General features: G+C 39.8%; 1 protein-coding gene across 5 annotated transcripts in view; it reads left to right on the top strand.

The window, feature by feature from the left end:
- The window catches only part of LAMA1 (laminin subunit alpha 1), a 108,465-nt gene that overhangs the window by 3,281 nt on the left and 83,033 nt on the right, over positions 1-22,151 (top strand). For 3 of the 5 annotated variants that reach the window (XM_080378952.1, XM_080378951.1, XM_080378955.1), the window contains exons 1-2: positions 13,545-18,608; positions 18,902-19,014. In XM_080378952.1, coding sequence (XP_080235078.1) covers positions 18,254-18,608; positions 18,902-19,014 — 468 coding nt within the window. In that variant the 5' untranslated portion in view covers positions 13,545-18,253. Of the gene's footprint in view, positions 1-13,544; positions 18,609-18,901; positions 19,015-22,151 lie in introns of those variants that run through there. The other 2 variants (XM_080378954.1, XM_080378953.1) reach the window with 1 other exon arrangement.

Raw genomic sequence — 22,151 nt, 5'->3', positions numbered from 1 at the left:
AGGGTTATGGTTTGCTTATAAATCAGATGGTTAAAATACTTGCCCAGGAAGTGGGAGATTAACCTAAATCTCCTTAGTTTGAGGTGGTTTGAACCCACATCTCCAATTTCTGAATAGGTTGCTGTGTCACCAAGTTGCTGTGACAGGTAATGCAGGGGAGGGGGAGGTGTATATGAAATCTCTCCAAACCTCTGTTTGAAACTGAGCTACTGTGCAGCCAAGAGTGCAAGTTTTAAGGGTGCAGAAGGAGAATGGACAAGAAAAAAGCTGATGCTGTAGTTGGTCCTTCCCAAGATGGAAGCAAATCCAGTTACAGGCCTTACTCTTTTATTTGTTTGTTGCAAGCAGCAATCAGGTGTCTGAATTCAGGAGAAACTTTATTGTATCTGTGTCTGCTGGTTTTTTACTTTTACGGTCTTTTAGGTTTTTTTTTAGATCTGGCTTTTAGTCTACAAACCTAGATAGGTGGACCTTACACTACAGCCTTACGCATGGAAGGTGTTCTGTGTGTTTACATAGTTTCCTCTGACACTTTTGAAACTGAGTGCCAGACTTCCAGAAGGTACTTGGATGATCATAAAACTTTGAAGAAAGTCTTACACTTTCAAGATGAGCTGGATGTTACATTCCAAAATGCTTTCTGTACGAGATGAAAAAATTAGGTCATAGGTATTTTGCCATATTGGATTGTAGTTTCGTATATGCTAATGGCTTGAGTAGAGCTTGTTTCCAGCAGTCTAAATACCAGATTTTTCACAATATCTGCAACAAAGAATTAAGTGATATGGGAAATAGGAAGGTTTCTATCTCCTGCAAAGTTTGTTTTATTTGGAAATATTTTCCTTTTAACATTTCTGTTATGCTTCCACTGGTGCAAATATTGTTTCCTGATAAGAGAATGCTAAAAGAAACATAAAGTCCCTTGAGACTTGTGGAAAACTTGGTGCTGTTTGCAACTTGCAGTGTGAGGCAGGAGATGGAACTAAAAATATGATAGGCACCTGAGGCAGAACCACTTAATGTTGTGGTAAGGTGAAAAGTTCATTTTTTGGCAAAATTTGGCATAATGGCATACTTGGCTTAAGTTCTCACTTTTTACCTGGGTTGGAAGCTTCAGTTACAGTGAACCTACACACTACACCCCTTGTGTCTTCAGGCAGGTTAAGTAGCAGGGCCACAAGATACTTAGTAACTGACCATGCACTATTTAACTTGTTAAATTGTGTGATCAGTCTCAGGTCCACACACAGCAAGGAGCAAGAGCAACAACATGGGGCACCCCCAATAATGAAGCCAGAGAAACGAGCCCTTGCCAGCAATGTTGCATGACAGCCATCACTGAATTATGGGAGCAGCTTCCCAGAGCTTATGGTGTATGGGGGATGGTGGTGGCTGTCTACAGGGGCTTAAGACTCATTATGGGATATAGGCGAAGAACATTTTGGGATTGTGTAAGACTTTGGGATGGATAGAGGAGGGGCCAAAGATGGAGACAGGAGAGAGGGCAATCAAGGGTCTAGGAAAGAACAAGTATGGGCAGCAGAGGGGTAAGATGTTAAAGGAGACCAATTGGCTGTAACCAGGTTGCAGGTCAATATGCTTGTCTCTCTGCTCCCTGTACCTCATCAGTACATGTCCTGTACCAATGTACCTTATGTCTTGTCTTTTTACAAACCTCTGTTTCTAAATGCCCCCCTAGGTGAGGGGGTCTCTGTACTGTGCACGTAGAGAAATAAGAGCCACTTAGTTGAGAGGAGACCGTGAGTCACAGGGGCTTGTGTGTCTTGGGTGCCTGTGGCTGGAAAGTGTCGTCTGTGTATGTTTTGTGGGTCTGTGTGTCAGTGTGGGATCACCAGCAAACAGCCAGCCAGCCAGCAGGATGAGTGGCTTGGGAGCCAGGTGTCAAATTTGCCATAATTTTTGGGTGGATACTGGAGATACCAGAGGGTTTGCAAGTTGGCTACTAGAGGGACCAGGGGATCTAAGGCAACTACAAAGTAGACCATGGGGTCTTGGGGCCAGTCAAGAGACCCATCTGCATGTGTGTGTCTGTGTCAGGCGAGTGGTGATGAGAAGGTCCAGGGGCAGTTATGAGGTAGGATTGGGCATCTTGGCCAGTAACTGGAGAGATCCATAGTGGGTGTGATGGAGGTGGCAGTGTGCGTGCAAGGCAGTCTGTGGATCAGTGGCTGGAGTGTGGCTGGGGGCCTCAGGGGCTTACATGCCCAGGTGCTGGCAACAGGGGAGACTTGGGATCCAGGGCGGGCGTGGATGGGTGGGCAGTCTGATGGAGTCTATATTATGTCTATATATGAATGTATGCTTTCTACTTAAGGTCTTTTATCCTGATCAGCTGGAGCAGGGAACAGGATGGGACCAGTGGTGGTGATTGCATTTGTGCATTTCTGTCTTTGATCTATGTGGCTTACCATATGTATATGTATGTATATGTGAGCTGCAGCAGCTGCCTGTCTGTTTGGCTACAGGACTTGGCACACCCCAGCAAAACTCTGTAGAAGAGCAGATGTAATTCTGGAGATCTGGGCTCTTGTTTTCTCTGGCATTGTTTTGCTGCTGAGGCCTTAATGTTGTGGACTTTGTTCTGTATAGTACTCTACAGAAGTCAATTTAGATGACCTGTCTTATGAAGTCACCTCAAACAGAGGCCACATTGTGTGCCCCCAGGAACGCTGACTGTGTGGGTACCACTGCATTAAAACTATAAGCTTCCCTAAATATATAATATTCAACACAAATCTATTTTAAAACTTTTGTCAAATAGAAATGAGGCTTGATGGTATTGAAAAGAATTTGTAGCGTAAAAATAACATAAAAGATAAAGGATGTTAGCTAGGTGCAGATTTTGCCAGTTGAGGTCTGACTTGAGGATGGGAGAGGAAGAAAGAACCATGAGCCATCTCTGTGTTTCTGGTGATCTGAAAAAAACACCTTGGACATTCTGTGGGGAAAACATTGTGCTGACCTTGATTAGAAAGTCTGAAAGCTAAAATCTGCTTTGTGTTTTATCCCTCACTTACTTTAAAAGAAAGTCAGCACCAACAAGCCACAGACTTTCCTCTTTTCTCAGAGTACAAAGGTATGTGACAGAAAAATGCCTTGAAAGCTTTCAGAGTAGACTGAAGATTAAGATAAAAAAAACATTTGTCTGTCATAAATATTTTCTCCATTCCCTGAGGGCTTAGAAAATGCATCTCTGGGTATTCAGGACTATCAGTGTGTGTTGATCAGTTGTTTGTATTTACAGCTGTTGCAGAGAGGATCTTCAGGTGGGGTTTGCTGCCTTCTGTGGCTATTTATGTCCTCCAGGCATCCCTTCCTGACCAGAGGAATAGTGTGTTGAAGTTTTGCAAGATGAGATCAGTTAGGTCAGCTTGCAGGAATTGTGATTTGTGCAGCTAAGGTTTGTGACAACTAACATCAAACTTCACATTTATATATGTTTTTAGGTACTTAAGTGATAACTCAGAGGCCCTGTACAGTGCCTCTGGGCACAAGGATATGGGTGCAGCTCTCTGGCTTTGAAGTTTGGGGTTAGTGCTTCATTTACTTGTGGGTCAGAGTTAAAAAAAAAAAAAAAAGGGTAGGTATATCTGTGTTAGTTCTTTTTTACTTCTGTGATTTAATGATTTCTTGATCGTTCTGTGTTTTTTAGGGGGGGGAACTTTCACCCTGAGATGTAATTATTTTATACACATTTTTGCGTATTAAAAGCTGTATACATCACAACTTTAAAGTAAAACTAGAAGAATTATTTTGTAGTTACAGTAGATATAAATAACGCTCTAACATTTAGAAAGCATAGAAGTGTAAGACTAAAAATACTACCAAAAAATAAGCCTTCAATATCCTTATTACAAAGATATGTAGATGCACATAATTTAGGCTTCCCCTCCTGTGAAACAGCAGTTATGATTCTCAAGTTTTTCCTTGCGTTCCCGGCAGAGTGAAACAGACTGAAAGGATGCTTTGGTTTTACCTGGAAACCTGACTTTTAAGTGCCCCCTGGCAAATCGCTGCTGCTGTAAATGGCCGTGTGATCTCACAGGGCTGTGGGAAGGGAGGGGGCTGCATGGCAGGCACTCACCCACTGCCCTTCCCACGCCCGGGCCAACCTTGCAGGCTGTGTAAAGCAGCGACTAATGTGAGTTGGTCTGCCTTGTCCTCTTCGGGCTTTTGCTGCCAGGCAAGGCCATGAAGATCCCATTGCTGCTTTGTGTAGGCAGAGCAGTTTTCAGCCTTTAGCAATTCCTTCTGTTGTATCATCTTTAACTGGTTAGCTTTTGATGATTTTTTTAAAACTTCCATTTAATACAGTAACCACTCTGTCAGATATTCCCTAACCAATTCTTTTACATTAAAGTTTCAGATTTGAAAGTTGTTTTGCAAGCACAATGTAATTCCTTTCTGTGAGCTCATTTATTGTACTGTGAGATTCAGCCACTGTCTCGATTCCCGCATGAGAATAAAGGTTAAAAAGCTATTTAAAAAATGGTCTTCCTGAAGTGGAAACTTTATTTTTCTTTTCTCTTGGCTCTGCCTGCATTTTTACTGGAGTTTTGCTCCAAAATGACCTTGAAGATAGGTCTGTGTTCACTGCCTGCTCTATCATATTTGTATAAGCTTTTATTTGTTGAAAAACTGAGAGGACAGTGCAGAACCTGGATTGCTAATTCAAAACAACATCTATAGACTGGGTTTGATTATTTGATTTTCTTTTTCTGGACCTGATGAAGCAAGAAGTTTAATAGCAAAATCCTAGCTCTTTATAAATCAGTGGCACAAGTCATAATGATTATAATAAACCTTGGAATTCAACCATTGAGCATAAGTGCAAGCTAGAGCTAGCACTGATGCTCTCTTGTATTGATATTTTTTGTTCAGTTTTCTGAAAGCCCAACGGGCATTTTGCCTTCTGCCACAAAACTTGTCAGGTTAGAGAAGTGTGTAAAGAAATCCTTTTTGTGGGAAGGAGGGAAAAAAAAATCCCAGTAGTGACTGGCACTTCCAGTGCAGTTTGACTGTGGCTGAATGCTTCTCTTCCAGGGAGGACTGGAGCAGGGTTGAGTTGTCTTTCATTTTGTTTACCCGGATGCCAGCAGACAGAGCTGTGCAGCCATGGCACAAGGTGATGGGTGGGTGGGCATGCTGGCTGTCCTGCAGGATGGCAGGCCAGGGGGCCTGGCTGCACCTGGTGTGCCGCTGCTGCTCCCTACTCAGGCCGGGCTGGATGGAGTGTGGCCAGTGTTCGCTAGTTTCTTAGGATTATTCCAGTTCAGTCCAGGTGTATCTAGACAATGAATGAATCAATGAGAATCTAGCACCAGCAGCAGGCTTGTGCTTGAAAAATCAGTTAATAATTGAATTATACCTTCCCTGTTTCTAGCTGTTGCTTTGCAGAATTGAGAAAAGGAACTCCAGAAGGTGCTTCACTAATAAAGAAGAGAGTCTACTGGCTTTTCTTGTCTAGTTTCCCCTTACAAATGCTTCTTATTCAAATGCATGAATAGCTAATGTGTATTTTGCTATTCTCCTTGCCACACCATTCATATATTTTACTTGCCTTTACAATGCTGCCTTTTGTGCATATCTTGCACTGTTTTAAGAGGGGAGGGCAAAAAAGGCTTGTAAATGTGTGCTAATGCTTCTGATGATTAGGTTGTTTCTACTTTATTGGCTGAGAAGGGCTAGATAACATAAGTTTGAAGTGAGGGTTCTTTGAATTGTCAGGATTTGTGGAAACCTTGGTTCAAATTAAGGTTGTGAAATATATGATGTTGAAATTTCAAGGATTCCTTTTATTTACTTTAGCTTGTAGACTGTCTAAAATGTGTTCTCAATGACTTCTACTAGAAAACACCCTTTAAAATATGCTGAAGAGTTAAAATTTTTGATGGGAAAATGAAGTAGCAAATGAACTCCACTGTCCCTGGGAGAATTGTTGTGAATTTATATTGCCAATCGTTCATTTATTCCTTCAGTAGTTGCTAACTAATGTGTTCGTTTGGTAAGACTCTCTTTTTAATTGCCCAAGTAAACTAATTTTTTTTTATGGGGTCATATATCCCATTTACAGGATTAAGAAAAACATTACAAATAGAAAGCAAATCTGGCATGTATCTAGAACTCCATGATTTGTGAATAAAATTGGGTATTTTTAAGAGTTATTTTTTGATATTAACAATAAATCTCACTAAAAGCTGGCCAGAATTTTAGAAACCATGGATTTTTTTCGCTAATGCAAAAATGTGAGCTTGTTACTGAAATGGTCTTTAGAAGTAAACATGAATTTTAAGCTAAAACTTATGGGAGTAAGTCCATTCGAGCCCTATTCTAATTTATCTTCCTTGAAGTAGGTTTACAGTGTGTCTGCCAATGTCCTCCAGAGCCAGTTTATCACTGCTAAAGGCATGCAGCAAATGCAAATACTAGAGCCAGATGGACAGCCCCTCATTACCTGAGAGTGGTCACACAAGGAACAACTTAGTTTCTTCCATATTTGATAATATTGTAATGGGGACATTTTTTAATAGACAAAATGATTTTGCAAAGTATAGTGTAGGTTTCCTGTGAGGTGAAGGAGGCTGCTCGTTGCAAGCAAGGACAAAGGTGCATGTTGTTGGGCAGGGAACTTAAAATGAAATGTGTGATGACCAAAGGAGAATAGATCTTTCCACAGTGGTAATAGTACATGGTCTGAAGGCAGCAATAAAACAGCAGGTACAAATCGTGACTGCTGGTGGACAGCTGTATTTAATGTGTATCTTGGCATGGATTAGAGGGTGCCATGCTGGTGTTTAGCTCCAGTGGCATCTTGGGCTGCTGAGAAACGTTTTACTGTGGGTACTTGGTATAAGGATCTGCTATTGCTGTGCTGCCATGGCTGATAGTGGTAATGGACAAATCCAAGTTTGGATGGCTGATAGTGGTAATGGACAAATCCAAGTTTGGATTTGGATTTGGCTGAAACTTCTGCTGTAGCGATAGGAAAAGAGGGTAAAAAGGGGCTTTTCAGTGGTGCAGTGGCAGGGAAGAGGTCAGGATGTTTGCCCCAAAGAAGAAAACCCCTTCTGTATACCATATAGTACTGACTGATGCTACAGTCTCTAAAACTTGAGCAGCCCTCCTCATCTTTTCTGTTCTTAAGGACAATAAGAAATAAGCTGTCCAGTCTGCAGCTGTGCCTTGCATTTCCCACAGTAAGCGGCAAAAACATTTGGGGTGTTTCAGGGGAGGATCCAAAATGTGCCTTGCATTTTTTTTTTTAGTGTTGCTGTAGCATTGCTGAATTTTAAACTAAACTACTTGAACTCTCAGTCCTGATCTTCAGGCTGTTAGAATTTTCTTAAATTGCCCTGTGGGCTGAAATGCATCATTCTTGTTTTCAGGCCAAAGGCACAGCTTTCGCTAAATCGTGTCTGTTTTAAAAGAAATATGCAGCTGTTTGTAACCAGAATACAGTTACTGTGAGTGACAGTAATACTAGCTGTGTTGCACACTTCAGCTGGTGGAATAACTGAACAGCATTCTCATAGATGCCCGTGCTCTGTTCGCTACATTGACGCAACATATAGAGGTTGTGCAATTAATTGTGCTATTAATATTTTCAAAATGGTTGCATGTGTGCCCTCTACATCAGCTAATCTGTGAGCCTGGAGACCAGCAGATGTAAGTAAACAGAGCGTGGTGATTTGCAATTTTACATTGTTGCCTAGAGTAAAATGCCTAGAAAAAAGTAGAATATATTTTACTTTTTGTAAAGAGCAGAAAGCCACCTTTATAGTATGTTGAACAGCTGGTTATAACTGGAAGAAACAAAACGAACCCTACAGAGGTTATTTCCCAATTAACCATTTAAATGGAAGGTTGCGAAATCTTGTCAATAGAGATAAGGGTGTTATCAAATTTTGCATGTCTTCAGTGTTACACACTTGCAAATCCTTTTAGATCCATTCACGCTGGAGGAAATGTGCTCCCTTCTCCCAGGAAGATCTGGCATTGATAGAGGGCTGCATGTGCCTTGATAATGGCTTTGTGCCTGCTGGAATGAAAACATTTTTCTTCTCTGTCTGGAAAAAGAACATTGTTGTAAAGCAGGAGGGCTGGTAGTTCTCAGGTGCCCAAACCTCTTCAACTTGAAATAGCTTTTGTTCATTAATGGAAAAATTTCACTTACTTTAAATAGAAATTTAACTTCCTCTAAGGCAGCTGCAATTGTAATATTAAGATAGTGCATTCATGTTGGGAAAGTGAAAAAAACCAGCATTTTTTGAAATTAAGAAAATGAAATAAATTATTATATATGTTCTATGAATAACAAGCTTAAACTAAATGAAAAATACATTTTAGAGTTCCTTTGTAGTACAGCTACTTGCTGTAAGATATCATCTATGGTCACAAAGAGATGCCAGCTTCTTCAAGGGGTCCTTCCTTATGTTTACATGGGAAAAGAAATGGTAACATTTTGTCTGCTTGCGATACTGAGGCACAGTACAGAAGTGGCTTGGACCACTAAACCTTTAAAATTCTTCTCAAGCTCAGGTCTCTTAAACTTTGCAAGTGATAAATATAGATTTAGTCAGGAGAGAGCTAATAGATACTTGGGTCATAACTTCCTATTATAATAAATGATGCAGTGTGAAGCCTAAAACTGCACATTTGTGCTTGCAAATTTAGTTAGGATTAAACCCAGACAGGATTTTCATTTACAAAGGAAACTGTTACCTCAGGCTGAAAACTGGTGATAGAAAAGAAGTGTAGTGTGAGCTGTTAACCTATTGAGGTAGTCAGAGTAAAAGGTAGTGATAGGGGAAAGGTTACTTTAGGTCCAACATCAGTAAGAACAACAATGTTCTGTCTTGATATTGGGGTACATCAAGAGTGACAAATGACTGAGGTCCCTAGTCTTTGGCAGTGTGATCAGCATGTCAATACTACTGTTATAGTATTAATCTAAGCTAATAGTGTCTTAGGCTGCATATAAGCAAAACTGACAAGACACCAAAGTATTTTATAGCTGTGGTTTGTATTTACTTTGGGTTTGAGCAAAAATTGTTCCTGGGATTAAGGTGACTTCAGGAAAAAAAAGTAATACTAAAAGAAAGAACAACCCCTAAACCAACAAACACTATGAATTAGACTCTTCAGCATGGGAAAAAGTTTTGGGCAAACAAGAAAGAACTAATTTCATGGTCTGGCAAGTTTGTTGCTTCTTGGCAGTCTGCCCACCTGTCAACTTTTGCCTCTTTTTGCTTTGGTGTAAATGCTATGGCAATTTCTGGCTAGATTCTTCAACAGGCCAATGCTAATAAAAAAATCAATGCTTGCAAGACATGACAGAAATATGGATTATACTTTGAAAATACATGATATACAGAGAATACTCACAAATTACCCTGCTTTTGTATCAAGTTGTACTGTCTGATGCTGAAAACTAGTATGAAAGCTAGCTTTCTTCTTTTCTTTCTACCACCCCTTAGTTTGATCTGACTGCAAGAAAGCAGCAAGTTACTGCAATATTGAAGATACTAGAAACTGCTGTGATGGTCTCTTTTTTTTTTTTTTTCATATCCCCAAGAACACAAACTTAATTTTTTTGTCTTGGATCTCTGAAATTTGTGAAGGACCAAGCCATAATACTAGAAATCACATTAAGGACTGTAATGAAAACTATTAAACCTATTGTATTTACCCATGTTTTCTATTCTCTCGAACATTCAGCTGACAGCTATCAAGTGGGATTGTGCACTCCTTTGGGAAACAAGGTAGCTTTTTTGTAGGAATTGGTAGATGGGACTGAAAATGAGTTCAAACTCCTTCAGTGTCAAGCATTTGCAGGCTGACTCATGTCTTTGCATCCTTATCCTCTCTGTTTCCAATCTGAGTATGTGTTGTGACATTATGATCTACATCTGTGCTTGCAAGCTCTGAGCATGAGCGGGACTCATAAGGTAGGACACTGTAAAGTTAGCAATTAGCTTCATAATCTAAAGGATACTGGTTTAGTGTTAGATACCAGTTTACAATGAATATTAACACATCTGTAGTGTAAAAAAACCTCAGTAGTTTGTGAAAGAATATTAATTTTTGTGTAATGCTTTCTTCCTTCTCTTCATTTTCCGTTGCTTTTTATATTTAGCATGCTGCTACTTATGCTTTGAAATTTAAGATTTTATTAGGGTTCAGGTTTTCTCCCCTCTTTTTAAAACAAAATAAATTGCCTTATTCAACTGCTCTACTACACTCTGGCCATCATCCTGGCTCTATGCTGGTTTTTGAGATGCAAGTTATGCCAGACTGTTACTATTTTGACCTTTACAAACTACATGGAGGAAACTATTGGGGGGGAAGAATACTATAACTCATATTCATTCTTGAGTGAGCAAACTTTTGCCTTCTGTCTTTGCGGTCTGAATTTGACAGAACTTTATTAATTTGCAGTGTTACACTTCTTTCCAATACATTTCTGAGCACTGAATGCCTAACTAGCACATCATCTAGCCCAAGGCAGACCGCAGCAGGTAAATGACTGTTACTGCAGTACCCTGTCTCCATTATTAAGGCTCTTGTTAATAATACTGAATGCACATAAGTAACAGTAGAAAATGTTTGTCAGAGAAGCTTTTTGCCATTTGGACAGAGGAACTGGCAAGGTTTGGTCTTTGAACCCTGCAAGCTGTTAGAGCACAAACAAGCTACAAGCAGAATGGTTTTGGTCACATTAACTGCTGTAATGGACTTTCTGTTGTCTGTCTTCTGGTGCTCCAGTTGGATTGTTTAAGAGTGATTTGCAAAAGCTTGACAAAATCAGAGCTGTAAAATAATCAGTATGTTGTTCTGAAAGGAAGTGTGTATGAGCAGTCAGCAAATAGCTGCAAAGTAACCTGTTTTACAGATAACCTGAACTCATCCCAGGGCCTCATGTGAAGTATACTTCTTTCATGACTGACCAGGCTGCAGTACAGCAGAAAAGAATCTTTGATTTACTTTAATGTGCTTTACCTGTAGTGCCTTGAAAAGAAGGCAAAACTTGTTCTCGGGTGTGTTAACAAAACTGTTGAGAATTTAAGAAATTATTCTACTCCAGTTGGTGCTGATGAGGTCTGAGGAGCCTCACAGTTGGAGAGATGCAGACTGCCAAGAATTCAGAAGGGCAAGAGGTTTAGGGAATTGACTGTGAAAGATTGAAAGGGTTGTTTACTTATTCTGGAAAAGAGAAAAGGGTATGTGATAACAGCCTTTCAGGTCATCAAAAGCTGCAGTCAAGGTCATGAAAGATCATGAATGCAGTAAAGAGGACTAAATTTGTAACTTTTAAAATAATAAAGCACCGGAGTAGACTTGTCAAGAATGTTGAAGAATATTCCTCATTGGAAGCCTTTGAAAAAGGCAAGTTTAGTATGTTCTTACATCGAGAACTGATTGAGTTAAATGTAATCTTTCTCAGCTAGTATTTCTATGATTAACATGTTAGTCAGCTTTGCTCCACAGTAGGAGAGAACAGGTTTTAGGAGAAGACAGTAGTCTGTCATGGTAGTGAGGTTTTGGTTTTTAATCTGAAGTTGTTTAATCTAAACATTGCAAATGAAAGTTTGCAGAGGTTCTGCTAATAAAACCATACCCCTTAGCTCCTGTATTGTGTTGTGCTACCAGAAATTCTCCTTTCTATAGGGCTAAAGAAAAATGATCAGTTCTCAAAATAACTTCTAACTAGTGGCTTGCTACCTAAGCCTATTTGTATAAGTTGTAGTGAAGCTTTCAGTTTTTCAAGTGGGGCGATGCTGTAGCTAATACATATTTTTATGCAATGCCTTCACAAATGAAGGTTTGTTTTTGTAAGGCAGGTTGAGTGTTATACCCCGGTTTCTTGCTGATTCTAGGAACAGGGAATTAGTGTCTTAATCACCAACTTCTAACTGCAGGAATTTCAGAGTGTTTATTTTAGGGAAATCAGCCTGGATTTTCATTGTGATTACAGGATAGGATTCTGATGAAAGTGTATAGAAAAAGGTTAAGCTAGGGACATTTGCTGGTAAAATATAATGAGGGTAAATCTATTGAGCAGGCAAGGAATCTGAACCCAAGCCCAATAGTTCCAGGGCTTTTATTTAGTAAACTCATTTAATCTAAAACTTGAATAAGACAGAACAACTAAAAAATCTGTGCTATTGAAAATGGTCTGAGAATGTTATAAAGAATGTGACCTCAACTTCTGCAGTGTAATACTATTACATATTTTATACATTCTAATACTCTGACATTTTATTACATTTTTCCCTTAGCTCTTTGTGTTTTCCTGAAGTGCATCAAACTATTCTGAACAACTGTCACTGTGTCCTCTGTAAATGTTTTCAGTAAATGGAGAATCTATTGCTTGTGGGCAAACTCCAACATTGCCTGCTTGTTATGAACCGCTGATTGACTTAACATTTTTAAAAACTGTATCTTGCAAATGAGATTAGACCCCTTCAAGTATTTCTGTGTTCTGAGAAATGACACAATAAAAAGCTCATTGTTACTGCACACATCAGTTCTTTATGTTTGTCACATCTTTGTTCATTTGCGAATTACTGCTTTATTAAACTCAGCACACAAAAAATCCCAAAATACTTATGGAAAAATGGGGCCGTTGCTTACTAAATGCTTCTCTAGAGTTCTTCATCAAAATCTGGTTTAGAGCCTTCATTGTGTACACTGATGAACAATCCAGAAAACATTGTCACCTTCTGGTCTCAGTTCTTGGCTTGCATCAGATAATCTTTTGTCTTCATTTCCCATCAGATTTTGTCTTCTGATTTCTTAAACTCCAACAAACACTTCCCTAATCTATTCAGCTTTCAAGGGGCATTAGACAGATCAGTGGATCTGGATTCAGTGGAAAGCTGTATTAAATGTGACCTTCCTGTAAGTTCTGCCATCCTCACTATTGATCAGGTTACCAAAAAGTATTACCTTTGTGTATTGAACATATTTACCAACATAATGAAACCTATATAAAGCAGAACGCTCGTGTATCCTTCTGCTTGTACAACTGTGTGTGAAAGAAATGAATTTAATCAGCTATGCCTCTGCTAGGAAGATTATTATTCTGGAGACCATCTCCCTTTCTCCACATGCTATCTGTAAAATGTGAAGAAGTACAGATTCACCCTGTCTGTCACATTGTAAGAAGCTGTACAGTTAAACGTGGTCAAAACCCCTGACAATATGTGGATTTTGCCAAAATGTAAATATCCACTTTCCCTCTACCTGAAACAGGACAGTGATGAAGTACTATTAATTTCCGGGGGGGGGGGGGGCGGGGGGGGGGGGCATGGAATCATTGATTGGGAGTGAAATTGGAGTTTCATTCAGATGTAGCTGTTCAGAATGCAGACAAGGATCCTAAACTGAGAATACTTTTTGAAGACAAGGAGGGCAATAAATATGCCTAAAAGCCTTTGATAAATGAGACACAACTGCATGTGGTTCCCATACTTTCATTAGTAACGCATATGTGCTGTGGTCTGAGCATGGATAGTAAGTGTCTTTGGAGAACAGTGATGCCTCTGTACATGGGCAGCCTATTTGACCTAGACAAAATGTTCAACAAGTCCAGGATATGTCAGTTCTGCTGTACAAATGCTATGGCATTGATCTGCTGTTATGCAGTAAATCAGGTGTATTCAGAAAGTATCAACCGATGTGCATTGGTCACAGTTGGAGTTGCCAGAACCCTGGAAATGTCCCAGATCCTTGAAATTCTTCTCAGTGAAAACCTGAAGGGTGCTTGGTACTCTATACCTATAATAAAATCAAAACTTCTAAACACATTAAGAATTTGAGTCTTCAGGGAAGGTGATGGTACTTAATATCTGCAACAAGGAGCTTGTGAGGACTTCTCTAGACCCTGGTTTCAGTAAAGTAATTCTCAAAGAAGTGCAAGCCATATGATCAGCTATAAACTTTACAGTACAGGGATAGCTCTCCTGATTGCCCACATCTTTTACTTATGCCATGATGTATCACAATCCATTATGACTTTAGAAATTGTCAGCACTTTGAATCTGGCCCTATAAGCTGCATGCTCCAACTATCCCCATTCATTCTGAATGATTAGAGTTGATAGGTGGATTGAAGCGTAAAATAGAAGTTGACTGCCTCATCTGTGTAAAAAAGCTCTTAGCCTGTCTTCCTTTTCCCTGGCCTACTGCATGCTGACCAATTGTTCTTCATTCAAATACATTACAACAGGCTTTGTTATGAACAAGCCTTTTCCCTGACTTTTGGTGAAACATTAATGCTATGTCCTTCACCACAAGGTCTGTCTGCTGACCTATACATACAACAAATCCATCTAACCTTTGAATTCTTCATTGTTGTCACTTCTTTAAGAATTGAGCACTGTTGAGTGTGAATGTGACACACCCACATTGCTGACTGCCTTAGTAGGGATTTGATTCCCTTTGCTTTCCCTGAGCTTGAGTTGTCTTGCACTGTAGGAAAGCTCTGAATGGCATAATTCTGACAGCACCCACTCAGGTTTTCAGTTTTCTTGTAGTGAGTTTCAGTCATGCATCTGGCTAAAACGAATCCTTACAAATATGAGTGCAACTTGTTTGAACATCAGATGAAAAAACATTGTGCTCCACTCCTGTGTTTACCTATCGTGAACCAGTTATTTTTTTTTCTTAAGGTCAAATTAACATCTATGCACTATTAATTTTCTGGTATTGGGCGGTGTGTGAATCTCTGTTCTGGGGCAAATGGGCATCTGAGGAGCTGGAGAAAATTAAGTAAAGAGTTTACCTTGCCATGAAAAGAGCTTGCCAGCAGTTAGAGGAAAGTGAGTTTAATTAAAAAATTCTTCTAGCTTTTTTCAGGACCACCATAGTGGTCCATGCAAAATGCTGAACAGTAATTCCCAAACAAAGATGGGCTTAAAGGTAGAAAGATAAACAGCAAATAGTGTGAAGAGTTGACTGCAAGGTAGTTTAACAAATTGAATATAGTCAGCCAAACTAGATTAGCAAGATGAGAAGTCTACTACTGAATTCTGTACAAATCCATATGGAGATCGCTCACAGCTGGTTCAGAGCTACAATTGTCTAATGTGATAATGGAGCCTGACAGCTCAGCAGTGAAACAGCGAGGATTCTGTATGTAGCACTTGCCTTCCTTTCTAGGGAGAATAAGTATGATGAATCCAAATCAATCTTTTGTGCTGGACTTTAGATAGTGAACTGTGTAAGTTACATCAATGTCTCCAAGAATGCAAATATAATTTGCTAAAAATTCAGTTTAATGAAACATGGTATCTTCTGCCAGAGTTTTATGTCTGTTATGGCTGCTTGGATTTTAAAGCAGGATATGATGACAGTCACTTATCCATAAACGGCTCATTTAAGTGACTGATTCTGTGGTTGCTTGTTTTTATCATACCTACCTATCATATCTTCCAAAGAGAGATAAAAATGTACTTCACTAGATATTTAGATGTTTTTTTCCTCTTTTTCGGTGTTTTGTTTTTTTGAGGTGGTGTTGGCAGAGGAGCATTTAAGAGCTCTTGAACTCACGATTCTGAGTACTCAGCTTTTCTTAAGAAAAGACTGAAGAAGAACAATGTTCTTTAAAGATACAACTAATTTCTTTGAAATCTGCTTGTTTTTCCATTTTATTGCAGATACTTAACTTTGTTAATAAATTGGCTCCTACACAAATCTCAGGTCTACCCTGAAATCAATGGCCACATCTTTGCAGATTGCCTTAAAATTTGATTGTGTTAAAGAGAAACAGAGGTGAACGTAATCAGCTAGGATTTGAAGAGATGCCAGTACCTTGCAGAATAAACCTAGGAACCTTTTGCTTTTTACTTGGATCCTGGGGAAAAAACTCCAGTGCAACTCAGTTGGATTGAAGTGTTCTTTCTTCTTATCTCTCTGGGACGCAGAAAACTCATCATGAGACCTAAGGTTGCTGTACCATTATTCATTTCACTATCAGTCAGCAAATTTATTAGATGTCAGTGAGATGCTTGGTGACAAGCAGACAAAAGGGATGAATCCAGGGTGAATGCCACAGTGACTTGAGCTTGGGGTTTTGGAATGAAGCTTGGCCAGCATCAACGCTTTTTCTTTGGAGCCTTGCTATTCCTTTGGCACAAGTCCATTGACTGAAGGTTACTGTAGGCAAATTATGTCACTGTAACAAATGACCTTGAAAAGCAATGGCAGGGATACTGTGTAATATGAATGAAGGTAATGAATGACCTGGAAAGTAATAGATAGTTCTTGAAGACTGGCCGGTGGACCCCTACATGAACAGTAATGAATACTGAATAAGGAAGATCTTATAGCATTGAATAGTAATGTAAAAAAGGATGCCCTCTTTCGCCAATGAGTTTTATTGTCCCATAGGAAAATGGAGGGGGGCATTTCTGCTTTGCCTTTAGCTTTAGGTCTGGAGCAATACTGTGCCCATACTGCATGAGGTGAGAGAAGACTGTGCAGAAAGCATGTTACTGGCAGAAGAGCCTCACCAAAGTGGTTAATAGGATGTCTTCAGCATCCGTATCTGCATCAGATTTAGGTATAATGAGAACAAGGTGTCTGACCTAGTCTGGATTTAACTTAAATGAAGTCAGGAATCAAGAAAACAAAAGATGGATCTCCATCTCCATGCTGTTAAGTTTTGAGTATAGCACAATTGAAAACACATTTTGTTATTCATACTGTAGTGCAGAGGGTTAAGATTTAGCCCCATTTTTGATACTTGAAGGCAAGATTTAAATAGCACTAAAACTTTTCTCCAGGCTTTCCAGGGTGATGCAATTACTGGGCAGACAAAGATACTTTAAAGGAATATTTAGTGTTGCCTTATTGAGGTGGACCGCTAAGTAAAATATTAATATTACAATATTTTTTATATATGTTTTAAATTAATGAAGTAAAAGGGTTCATATAGTTTTGCTAGTGAAAAAGACATTTTCATAAATACAACTGGAATTTTTTTTATTTTCAGAATTCCTTTTAACAGAAGAAAACCATGATTTTTTTAATACCTTACTATTGCAACAGCAGCAATTCTTGTGGCACTGTTAAAATGCCAAAGCTCTAGCTTTGATTTCAGCCCATTGTGTTTAATTTCTAAAGACAGGGCTCTTTTTCCAAAAATAGTTTCTTTTTTTCAGAGTTGCTTCTGAGTAGAAACGGGAGTATCTCTGTTACACCATAATCATGCAAGAAATAAAAGCTTTTTAGCTCAGGAGGGAAGGCTGGGAACTGATAACGTTTCTGAGAAGCTGTGCGTAATTTTTGTCGCATGCAGTATTCTGTAAACTTCATCAGTGGCCTTCAAGCCAAAGTAAAACTTAACTTCTTTTAGAAAAGGATTCCCAGTCCAGTAGCAGTAATCTTGAAACGTGTAGTCTGTTGTTTCATTATTCCAGCGCATGGGAGCAACACCTTTTGAAAGTATGGTAAAGGGTTTGTGTAAAGATTAATAAGTGACAGGCAAAATATCCCTTAGACTTTACACACGCTGCAGGAAAGCCCGGAGCACATGTCTGAAGCACAGTCTTTAAAACTTGTGAGCCCGGAGCATGTTGTTCAGGACGTAGCAGTGCTGCCAGAGAGCTCCCAGTAAATGGCATTTTCCACATGGGCCAAGTGTGTGCCGTGCAGTTCCTCCTTGCTTCTGGCAGCGGGCCCCTTGTCTTCCTGGTTTTCATCATTTCACGAAGTGAAGAGAAGGTTTAGTAACTGGAAGAGTTAAGTTTGCCATCTCTTGTGTTCCTCAACAGTAAAGCATCCAAAGGTGGAGTGCAGTTACAGTGATGTTGTGGTTAGGGTGCCACGAGGTCCAGGGGCTCCTTGAGTACCATGGGGGCTCCTTGTGGGGTCTGTCGGGGCAGGGTCTGGCATCTGGGGCTCATCCCACTGCCCCAGCCCTGAGCACTGAACACCTCCCTGGGGACAGGCCAGGGTCAGGCCAGGATGTGGACCTGTGGTGGGCCCAGCTCTGCAGGCCCCATGGCTGAGTAGGGCTGTGGGGAGCTGGAGCAAGGCTCTGCTATGGGGTCACTTGGGCGCAGGGGCTGATGGCCCAGGGGCAGTGGGGGCTGAAATGGGGCCATGGGCAGTGTGGAGGGAACCCTGGGGGGCTGAAACGGGGTCCTGTGCTGTGGGCAGAGCGGGAGGAAGCCTCTGCAGTGGGCAGGGACAGGCAGGGCTGCAGTGCCCCAGGGCTGTGACGGTTGATGTGCTGGTGTCCGTGTGGCATGGTAATCTTTTCACAAAATGAATTGTTTTTATTGTATTTTTCTGTATCTCTGACTCTAAGCCAGAAGCTTGTCATGAGATCCTGTACGTTCAGAGACTTGTTTCATACCTGTGTATTTTGCTCACCTTACAGTGTGGCTGATAATTGCTATTTCTTTCAAGGCCTGTTCCCTGCCATTTTGAACCTAGCCAGCAATGCTCACATCTCCACGAACGCCACCTGCGGGGAGAAGGGGCCGGAGATGTTCTGCAAACTGGTAGAGCATGTCCCGGGGCGGCCCCTGCGCAACGCCCAGTGCCGTGTCTGCGACCACCACAGTGCCAATCCCAAAGGCAAGTTTCATGTGTGTTTGGTTGGTTGGTTTGTTTCATGGGTTTGCGTCATTCTTCTTGACACTTTCACGTGAATACAGGGTGTATTGGGGTCAAATACTTTTTACTTTTAGTCTCTCTGCTACACTAGCAAAACTACCTTTTAGCAGAGTCCAATGACAGCCTTTTTGTCTTGGGGCAGATTACAGCTTCTGCATGAGAGTAAGCAGTGCTCAGTGTGAAATAAATGTGCTGGTCAGAGAAAACGCAGTGAGATGTATTTTCAAGAGATATAATTTTTTGCTTCAAAACAGAGCAGCACCCAATTTCCAGTGCAATCGATGGTACCAATAACTGGTGGCAAAGTCCCAGCATTCAGAATGGGAGACAATACCACTGGGTCACCATCACCTTGGATTTAAGGCAGGTGAGTAACACTCGGGCAAGCATCATTTACTGTATGTAGGCTATAAATCAATACAATTGATTGATTGCAGTTCTATGTTTATAGATGGTAGGATATTTAGAAGTTAGCCATTTAATAGCACATATTTAAACATGAATAGCTAAGGATAATATGAACTGATTTTAAACAGATGTCTTTCAATTATTGTTCTAGAGCATCTTGGAGATTTCATTCCTGTCAGACTGGAATGGAAGTGACCACGTTTGTAAGCATATAGGTCACAGGTTGTTGTATTTCATGGCACAGTAAGAACTGTATATCTGTGGATAAGGGTGTTTACATAGGCATTCCTTCTGTCCTGGTAACCTTCCTCTGCCTGACCCTGCTGTCTTTTCCCCAGAAGTCCTCTGGTATTGTTTTCTTCCACTCTTGATTTCATGCAAGTTACTTGAAGTCTGGGTTATCAAAGACTTACTTTCAAGCAACAAAGAATATTTTCAAGAGTATTGCTGAAAAAAAAGTTGATTTGCTACTTTCTGTCCTTCTCTTCTGACTGATTCAGATCACCATCTTGTTGGAAGGAGCACTGGGAAGAAATGTTCTATATTATATCTTCTATGAGCTTTTGCTGTCAGTTGTTCTTAAGAGTTAAGGATTATATCTGTAAAACAGTGATTTCTGATGCTGGGGAGGCTGGAACTATGACAGAAGTTGATTCTCTGGCACTTCACAGCAAAGCTTGGAAGGATTCATCGTTCTTAGACAGGAGGCTGCTAAACTGTACAAAGCATTTGCTAATTTATTAGCCTTTTTGTTAGACGTGGAAGAATCAGAAGTCTCCTACTCTACTCCAAGAAAAGACAGTAATTTCTGAAGAAAATCTCTTTTTCTAGGCTTTTTCGTGTTTTGCTTTGAACAGGTGTATGCATTTGCCTGTCTAAGCTATTTGAAAATCATAGCTCAACGATCCATTATTAACACGGAGATGCTTCCAAATGCTGGAAGAAGCTTTGTTATTAACTAAGAAATGCATACTTGAGGTGTACAGCTGGTAAGAAGCTTTTGCAAGATCTCTAGATCCTGCTTGAAAGTGATTTTAAAAACAGAAGGTCTAACTTTGATGTTTTAAAATGAAGCATAGGTTAAACAAGTACCTAGTTTGCTCTTTAATTAGAAGCAGAACTGTTAGGAAAGTAATCACAGGGTATCTTTTGTCAGTGACAGAAGGTTTGGGTAGAACTTTCTTGTTTGAAGAGCTGGCTTTGTGTTTGGTTTGTAAATGGACAAACAGGAAGGAAAAATGAAGTGGGAGGGAATGCCTTAGTTTTCATCCTCCTAGAATGTTTTCACTTTGGAAACAGACCAGCTGATTTGCCCTCTATATCTTCTATTCTCCAGCCTTAGCGCTGTTGATGTTTCACCAAATACATATCTTTCCTCTCCTGAACCATGCTCAGTTTCACTAATTTGATTTGAAAAGTTTCCCCCAAGGGGCCTTTCTTCTGTGTTTTCCTTAGAGAGTTTGAGAGAGAGAAGGCATTTAGGGCTATGCAAACTGAATGTAAATTACTGCTCTGTGAGAAAGGATTTGGTTAATAGAGATTGTGTGAAGTCAATGAGTTATTAGAGCTGACTTGGTGTGCTTACTTTAAGCAAGTCAGCACAAATAAAGAAAACACAGAAGGAAAGTGTAGGAAGGACCTTAATGATTTTAGTAATTACCTCATGTATTTGCTTGAGAATGTGTTCAAGTTATCTTCTAGGACCTTTAATAAAAAGTATTCCTGAAAGTCAGTACCTGTAAAGATATGGGTTTCAGTATATCTTTAGCACTGGTACTTTTTTTAACATTTCAATCTTAATGCATTAAATCTGTCAAGTAGCATATTGAAACAAATATTTAACTTTCCTTGCCAGAATATGGAGTATTTTCATACCCTTTTGTGATGTGAAGGCTGACCTTCTTGTCACCATTTATGCTTTTTGAGTAATTACCAGAGATTCTAGGAGCAAGAGGAATTGATTGTTTCTTGGGATTTTTACAAACGGTGTAGAGATACAGTCCTGTAGTTGCATTGGTGACTGCTGGAACATAGCCTTGGCTCCAAGGCAAATATGGTGAAGGTTCCCTTAGCCAGTGAGAACTGACTCCACTCGTTTACCCTAGGTGAAGTTCTGGGCACAGCATGTGTCCAGTGTCCTGTATTTGGCTGCATTTATCTCTTGGCTCAGAGTTGAAGGGAGCAAAGGCTATTCTTTCAGCTAATATTCTGCCTTGCACTTGATTTATTTAGTCTAAAAACAGCTGGCCTGAAGAGCAGTTTGATGGAATCTTGTTAAGAAAAGAAAATCCGTATCAAAACTGCTATTTTGATTTTTCACCTTTGCAGAGTCTATGCTATTTATAGCTAATGCTAAGCATTTCATAAGAGTAGCCAGTGGATATGTAATGGTTTTTTAGCTCACATGGATCGTAACTAGGTACATGTATTCTGGTGGGCCATTCAGTCTTTTCAGGACCTAGATGTATGATAGCCTTTCTTTTTTTTTTTTTTTTTTTTTTTTTCTTTTTCACCCTTTTCCATTAAATGTATGGCAAGATCCAGAACTGGGGAAAGAGTAGTTTAGCAATGAGGTGTAGTATTGATGTACAAGATACCAAGATTTGATTTATGACCTTGCGCTTCCTACACTGGAAATTCTACACAAACAAAATGCACAGCAGCAGCTTTAGATAAACCCAGCATTTTTACTTGAGTTTGACTTCTCTGGACAGCTACTTTGTGAAATTATAATGAAATAAATTAAATGCTGAGTGTTATAAATGTTAGCAGTGTGCTCGGACCAGCTGTAAAATATTTCTGCCACACCATTAAATGAAGAATACTTTCTTCAGTTTTTATTACCATGCTTCACACTATTTAAAGGTGCTTTGTACTAGGCATAGCAGAAAGGCACAAGTTTCTATATCATAAAGTTCTGGAATTGTAAAGCAGGACCACTTGTTCTTGGAAGGCCTGTAGTATCAAGTTGAGAAAACATTCCTACTTTCAATTAAGTTGTAGCTCATGAATATTTTGTGAGTACTGGGTTACCACTAAGAGGTTGATGTAAGAGTAATTTGTAGTTTCTGCTATTAGAAAGTGACAAAGAATATT

This window comes from Falco punctatus (genome assembly GCF_963210335.1).
Source record: "Falco punctatus genome assembly, chromosome: 3".
Taxonomy (NCBI): Eukaryota; Metazoa; Chordata; class Aves; order Falconiformes; family Falconidae; genus Falco; species Falco punctatus.
Note: the sequence above shows the minus strand (reverse complement) of the source record. Positions and strands in the feature narration are given on the sequence as shown.